The following is an 8,028-nucleotide window of genomic DNA, read 5'->3' on the forward strand; positions in this document are numbered from 1 at the left end:
CCTGCACACATGAACTCCTGCCTCCCGTGCTGTTGGGATTTTTACCCCTTTCCATCTAGGTGCATGATGCACATATGCAGCATGCACAGGCTGCCTGCCAGCAGAAGGTGTGCGGGGAGATGCTGCTGGAAACATTCAGCTCATGCCAACCCCAAAACTATCGCATCCCCCGGGGAGCCGCGGCCGTCCGCACCGGAGGGTGTGCGGGGCGGGGGCTGTGAGGAACCCGGGGCGCTGTGAGGGGCCCGAGGGGATGTGAGGGGCCCGGCAGGGCTGTGAGGGGCCCGGGGGGATGTGAAGGGCCCGGCAGGGCTGTGACAGGCCTGGGGAGCTGTGAGGGGTCCGGCAGGACTGTGAGAGGCCCGGGGGGCTGTGAGGGACCCGGCAGGGCTGTGAGAGGCCCGGGGAAGCCGTGCGGACCCGGGGCGCTGTGAGGGACCCGGGGAGCTGCGGGGGACCCGGCAGGGCTGTGAGGGGCCCGGCAGGGCTGTGACAGGCCCGGGGACGCTGTGAGGGACCCGGGAACGCTGTGAGGGACCCGGCAGAGCTGTGAGGGACCCGGCAGGGCTGTGAGGGACCCGGCAGGGCTGTGAGAGGCCCGGGGGGCTGTGAGGGACCCGGCAGGGCTGTGAGAGGCCCGGGGACGCTTTGAGGGGCCCGGGGCGCTGTGAGGGACCCGGGGACGCTTTGAGGGACCCGGGGCGCTGTGGGGGACCCGGGGACGCTTTGAGGGACCCGGGGCGCTGTGAGAGGCCCGGGGAAGCCGTGCGGACCTGGGGACGCTTTGAGGGACCCGGGGCGCTGTGAGAGGCCCGGGGAAGCCGTGCGGAGCCGGGCGGAGCAGTGCGGGACCCGCATCCCTGTCCTTGGTGCTCAGCCCTGCCGCGCTCGCCGCCGCACAGCCATGATGGGGCTGCCCGCTCCGGGAAAACAAGCAGGAATGCACGGACATTCTGCCCGCAAAACGCAGCTGCCCTATGACTCCATGCACCGGAGCAAGCAATTAATTCAGAGATAAAAGGCTTCATTAATATGGCACCAAATTCTATGGACACCCCGGCATGTACCACCATCACACACACCCGCGGCTCACCATCCCTGTCCGTGTCAGAGCGACAACAATTGTAAGAGAAATAAAACATTCTAAGCTGCTAGAGAAGGATGAATACAATGCCACTATCCAAACCTCTGGCATTCTCACGACAGCTCAGCAAATTCGCAGATTCTTCACCCACCCCCCCCAGCCCTCCCTCTCCCCCCACCCTCCCAAACAGAATCAGAAAGCACATCTTACCGCTGGATAAGAGAGAGGAACAGAAGTGCCCACACCATCATTTTGAGAGAAAATGCAGGATTCAAGAATGCAGTGCTCCCCAGGCTTGTTGGATTTGGAGGAATCATCTCTATTCCAGCCCCCCCACCCCCCCCCCCAAGCTTTTTCCCCCCTTTCCTCTTGCTTGCAGATGGATCCGTCCCCTTCTTTAATTTTTTTTTTTTTTTCGGTAGTAGTTCTCCCTCCTCCCTACCAGGTCCCGTCAGTGGGATGAGACATTGCGCCCAGCTGCGGGAATTAATATGCAGGGGGAGAGAAATTAGATCTACACAAGCCCTTTGCAGATATAATCAGAAAACGTCAGCTCAGGCAGCAGGCAGCAGCTTCCAAATCTAGGGAAATAATATAATTGGGAGAAAAGGAAAAAAAAAATGAAACCCAAACAAAAAGGGAAAATCACAGACACTCACAGAATAAAAATAGTCAAAGAAAGGAGCGCATACACATTTACGGAACCACTGACACATGCAGCAAAATCCAATAAAACAACAAAGAGTAAATGAGAGGGTAAAAAAAAAAAAAAAAAAAAAAAGAATAAAGCAATGGAGCTTCTGCCTGAATGCAGATTAACTCTGAGGTCAAAGTGGAAATGATGCACTCTGCTGCAGCACAGATTAACACATGCGTGGTGTCAGCCAGGGTGCTTTTTAACCTTTGATTACACATATGCAGGCAGCCTGGATTTTCATTTTGCAGCTTGGAAGGATTTGGCAGGCATAAAAAAGGAGGTTGGAAGGAAAAGCTTTTCCTATGCTGCTGAGCATCCTCATTTTTCTAAACAGCGTGGAAATCGTGATTGCAAAGGGGGAAAAAAATGAAAGGTTGGATGGGGGAGTGGAAAAGGGAGGGATGGTTGTTGCTAAGTAATGGGAAATGGGGAAAGCAGCATTGGTGGAGTCAGTATGAATGAGGTGATTTAGTGTGTGATAGGATTAGGGGAATATGCAAGGTTTTTATATCCCCTCCCTCACATAAAATGAAGCTATCCAGACACAGGAAACACTTCCTGGCCAGAGGGGAAACACTAGAGGACTATGGAAGATGAACACTGCCAGATTTCGGAACCAGAATCTCAAGTTCCATTGTCCAAACAGCAACTACTAGTGGAGTAAAAATTCAGGGAATCTCGTGATTTCCTAAAGAAAGAGCACCTCAGTCTAAAACAGGTGTTTGGACTATGACCTACAATAACATTTTGTTTACCTCTCCTACTTTTTTCTGTCTAGATCAAAGTAAATATAGACAATAAAAAGTCTACCCAATGACATTTGTGAACTGGGAGACTGGGCAAACTTAATCTTCAGGAACATTTTTTTTTCAGTCCAAAGCCCACTTTTCTAAAACTTAAGGGAGAAATAAATAAATAAGTATCCTAAAGAAAACTTAAATGATGGGAAAGTGAAATGTTCCCAATAAAATAAAAGCATCAAAATTTTCCACTGGACTTAGTCTAGTCTGAACTAAATTTGACGCTTGGATTCTGCTCAAATTTTCTAATACTCTGGACAATCTGTTAGTTCCCAATGTCCAAATGTAGAATGAAATTTATCCACCAGAATTAAGACACAGTAGCTGCTTTCTCAGAGTCTCTAAAAACATAGGTCCAGCCTTCAGCCATCAAGTTATTTTTTTCTGTTTTCAAACACAATGCATTTAACTTTAACAATAATCAATAGATCAATATTATTAGTTGAATTAAATACATCTTGGTTCCTGGGTAGTTAGATGATTATTGGAGCCAATATCTAACACAGTCACTGCATTTTTATCAGTGTTTACAAACAAAGTAAAAGTTGCACACCTATTTCCAGTCAATGGTCTTATTGTTAATTGAGTGATTCCACTTACTTGTGAAATACAGCCTCTTCAGTGATAAAAAGCTGTAAAATACTTTAATACTCTCCCCATATCTCTCTTCCTCTCAGTGTTTATCTATATATAGATATAAGTATATATATTATATATATAAAATATATATAGAGAGAGGTATATATATATATATGCATGTTCAAATATCCACATTTTCTCATGGTTCAATACATTACCTGTAAACACGACACTTCTGTGATTTTATTGCTGTAATCTCTCTCATCAGCTGTCACAAAATTCCTTTGAAAGATGAAAATGCTGTGTATATTTTGGTGAGGGAATCAAAATTGTTGATAGCTGAGAGTTTGAACTGTGCAAACACTTATTTATTGTCTTGGCTGCAGCAACCATGTCTGCACAAGCATGGCAGCCTTACTTTGCACTATTTTTATTGAAAATTTGTGCTCTTAGCAAAAACTTCTTGCCTGAGAAGAGCTCCTGGATTTCCTACAAAATTCTTATACACTTTCATTCCAGAGGGTCAGCTCATTATTCTTGCTGAGAGAGGCAAGGGGTCTGCATTAGAAGAAAAAAATCTGTGGATGTCAAAGCTTGTGAGAGTTTTCCAGGCTTCCCATCACACAGATAGAATGTAAAAAAAACCTGGATACTGTAATGCTAATCCTTGTTTGCTCAGAGGTTATTAAGATGTAGAGACCACTGATATTATTATTCCTGTAAGGTACCTTATTAGCTGTACCTTCTGTTCACGTTGTTATTTGGATACCAGCGGGTTTTAATAGACAAGCATACTCTGAAGATCCTGTCGATTTTTCTGAATATTAAAACTTGCAACACCATATTATGATCAATTTTTCATCCCAGACACCTCGCCTTTGATTTTTATTTCAGCTGCCTGCAATTGACATTTAGGTAGTGGGAATTCAGATCTTTGGCCTCTGATACAGTCAGTGGACCACACAAGGCCAAGCCAGGTTTTTGAGTGCTCTTAGATAGGATCATTTCAATGTTAAAATACTTGACCCCAATATATGAAACTTATCCACCAATAATCAAGCAATACCAATTTTGGCTCTAAGTAATTTTAAATGCAAATTTGTCCTTGCAGCTCTTTGCAACCTCAATCTGGAGGAAGGGAAAGTAAACCCACATTTTATGCTTAAAGAATTTCAATATTATTACGTTATGCTGATAACCTCTGCTAGGAAAAACTTTGTTTATCTGTAGCAGAAAGAACTGCCATAGAAAACAAAAATGTGCCAGGCTGTTTTCTCTCTGAACACACATTGTCTTTGAAGCACAGTGTTCTTCTTTCTGTGCCCACAAGCTCTATCAGACATTGATGTTTTAGGATTCCATCATAATAAATCATCACAAAGAATCAAATTTACATGAGGACACTGCCCAGTGTGCAATGTTTTCACGACACCTTTTGTGTGATAATCCCACATAGTAACTTGTCCCTGGGCACAAATGTGGTATCTTCACAAAAAATAATTTTAAGTTTTTGGAAAAAAGTCTTATGAAGAATAATTAAACACAGCAGTCATTGTTCCAAAAAGATGCATTCTGTATCAGCCTAGAATATTATAAGAGTATCTCAGTCAATTTGGCAGACACCTTGTTCATTTGCAAGGGGGTTCTCAGCTCCTGTGATTTCCCTATGTCTGTATCCTTAAGCCCAAAGAAAACATGGCTTTTTCTCACCCTAAAATTATTTATTTTCTGTGTATCAAATAATAGATCACACATCAGAAGGGAAGAAGAAAAAGATACATATAAAAAAGCAAATGCAAAAGTATGTGTTACAAAAGATGCATAAAGTGAAAAAAAGGACTCTGTCAGTGTCAGTATCTTGCCAGATTGTCTTTTATCACATATTCCTATCTGGAAGTCCTTTCTGTTTCAGCTTGTTGTTCCTTGTGTTGCTTTAGACAAAAACAAACAAGCAAACCACCAAAAATAAAGTACAAATTTCACTCTCTCATATGGCACATGATTGGGGTGGAGGTAATTGGTTTATATGGGTCATGTTGAGGATGCTTTCTTAAAGGTATTAGAAGGAAACATCTAGGTAGTTAAACTTTCTATAATTGTGCTTTATGAGATAATTCCATATCAAGTAATGTTTTGATGCTTAGAAAAATACATTAAATACTGTTTCAAATTATTTCTATTCTGAAATAAAATATCCTAGTTATAAATAAAAAAGACTTTTGAACTGCATGAATCCACATATTTTTAAAATAGCTCGTATAAAGCCACATATAAATATATATTTTATAATAGTAACTATAACATTGATAATATTTTGCTTTCTTCAAAGATTCTCCTAGCATATTTAGCCCTGGGTAAATATTTTAATACTGAATTCCTGAGGAAAATAGCATCCAATATGAAGCATTTCCTTGATGGAATTCTAGGATTTGATATAATCTCTCCTTTTTCCCCATGGTCTATCTTCTAACATATTTTCTGGTCATCAATAGGTGTATAAATGTATATTAAAACATGGAAAACCTAAAAATTAATCTTGGAACACTTCTAGGAGAAAGGTAGGTCATGGTTTTATACATTTATTAGTGTTGCGCATGGGAGGATTTCATTTAGAATACCCAGACACCTAGTTCTCTTTTAATCCATGTGCTCAAAATACAGTGAGTCTGTGAAGGAGTGCTATGGAGGTGGGCTGAACAAAAACTGCACTAGATAAGTGCCAGACTAAAATGATAGTTTCGAGATGATTATTGACTGAATCAACATAAAATCTGGACTTTCAAAGAGCTTTGGAAACCAAGTCCAACACCATTACTGCATCTGCACAAATACATACATTCACATCAGTACCAAGTAGATGAACTCAAAAGAATAGTGCACAGTGTATCCAAATATAGTTTTGTCTATTTTGCCAAATGTAACCTAAATATAACTATTTCTTCTAGTATTAAAAAATAGTCCCATCTTAATATTGAATCTCAATGCTACTTTTCCCTGGTCAATATTGGATGGAGTCAGAAATATTGCCTATGGTTGTGTAGAATAGGGATGCCACAGAATTTTGAAGTAGGACTCTAAGATATATTTAATTATTTAACTGAAAAAATATTGTTTAAGCATTGTTTCAGTCTTGTTTATTTCGAAGATGATTCACTTAAACTGTCAGAATAAAAGAAAAAAATAAAAGAGTAAATAGGCTAAAAATACTAATTCTTTCAAGAAACTCTTCAAGCTGAAGCTACATTCCTACCTTCCTGGAGTATTCAATCTACTGCATTTATTAAAAAAGCCAAAATCTTGTGCTGGTTGGGAAATTATTTTTAAAGAATTCTTTTCAAGCTTAGCGATTAAAATGGAGGAGTATTTCCTCAGACAGACCTTCAGTGGTATTTCAAGATTTAACGCAAAGTGAACATTTTTACAGATAGATATGATTCAATCTGTATCACCAGGTTTCTATTCAAAGCAATCACTTTCCAAGTATTTGATTTAAAAAATTCTGGTAGCCTAAATACAACTGAAACACAACCCCAAAATACTCCGTTTGCTTATGTGCTTTGATCTTGTGCTAAAACAGTAAAGAAAACAAGTTGTTGGCTAAGAGCTCTCTCACTGTGCTTAGATTTACAAGCTCCTGCCAGGAACAGACTTACCAAATGCTATTTTGTGCTGTAAACATCTAAGATTCTGTTATCATAAAACTCTAGGAGCAAACTGCATTCCCCAGCTCCCTGCTACTGACCTGATTAAGCTTCCTTGCCCTGTAACATTACCTAGAGGGCCCAGTTCCTTCACATGAAATTCTTATGTGAAGAGATCACCAGGCTGAGGTACTTTCTGAGGAATATATTACCGGGGGTTTTTTTCTGAACAGTTTTATTAATGCCTAGGAGAAGTTTCTGCTCCACAGGAGTCTCAAAGAAGCACAATTTTGAGGAGTCATTTATTGATATGTATTCACATATATCAGTCTTGTGCACAATATTTCACATGATTTATACTGAGAGCTTAAATCTAAACCTGTGTTCAAACTACAGCTTCCTCCCCACTTGAATTGCTGAATCTCTAAGTTTAAGAGCACTTTGAAACCATCCCAGGAAGGCAGTGGTTCCTGTACTCGAGCACCAGCCGAAGGGAAAGGAGAATGCTGGAGTTGTCCACCTCTCACAAGGTTGAGAGAGGGTGAGCAATGCTGGGCTCCTCTTTGGGGTCATGAGAGAATTTCTGCATGAAGGAACAAGGGAACCCTCTTTACATAACTTCCACTTTCAGTGGGACAAGTTGAATTCTACTGTTCATAAATATGATTATTACCCATGACCATTCAACCTACTTGCATCTTCTTTCGGATTTTTACCTGCATGTAACTTGTAATTGTATATATTGTCTATTTAGAATGAGAAAGAAAGAAATGTGTACAGTCAGCACTAAATACCAAAGGGAAAAACACATTAGAAACTTTGAAAGGGTACTTTTTCATAAATGTGTTCTAGTACTTGAATATATGTGTATTGGAATGAAATTAAACAGGTCTTCTTCAAATCAGCTGTGAAACAGCACATTTCATGGGCCAATATGCTTGCAAATATAATTTCATTGGTGTATACTCAAATCTGGCAGGATTAATGTGTTCTGTAAATGATATGTTTTTGTTCTAAGTCATTGTATATATAATTTTTCTTATTTACTACTACAAAGAAATAGTACTCTTGAGGCTGCTAAATCCGTTTGTTTAAACTGTGCACATCTACAGTATTATTTTTATTCCCAGATGAAGAATGAAAATTCTCATAGACCAGGAAAACCTGGTTCATTCATTTATTAGTTTTTCCCAATCTGTAATGCTGCAAGAACATCAAAATCAAATG

At 40.8% G+C, this 8,028-nt stretch overlaps 1 protein-coding gene across 1 annotated transcript in view; it reads right to left on the reverse strand.

Annotated features, from left to right (window-relative positions):
• GABRG2 (gamma-aminobutyric acid type A receptor subunit gamma2) overlaps window positions 1-1,409 on the reverse strand; it is a 65,147-nt gene extending 63,738 nt beyond the window's left edge. Inside the window, exon 1 of the mRNA XM_063413462.1 lies at window positions 1,295-1,409. Within this exon, the coding sequence (XP_063269532.1) occupies window positions 1,295-1,401 (107 nt within the window). The 5' untranslated portion in view covers window positions 1,402-1,409. The remainder of the gene's footprint in view (window positions 1-1,294) is intronic.
• Window positions 1,410-8,028: the final 6,619 nt, after the last annotated feature.

The sequence above is a fragment of the Prinia subflava genome, chromosome 16 (assembly GCF_021018805.1).
Source record: "Prinia subflava isolate CZ2003 ecotype Zambia chromosome 16, Cam_Psub_1.2, whole genome shotgun sequence".
Lineage (NCBI taxonomy): Eukaryota > Metazoa > Chordata > Aves > Passeriformes > Cisticolidae > Prinia > Prinia subflava.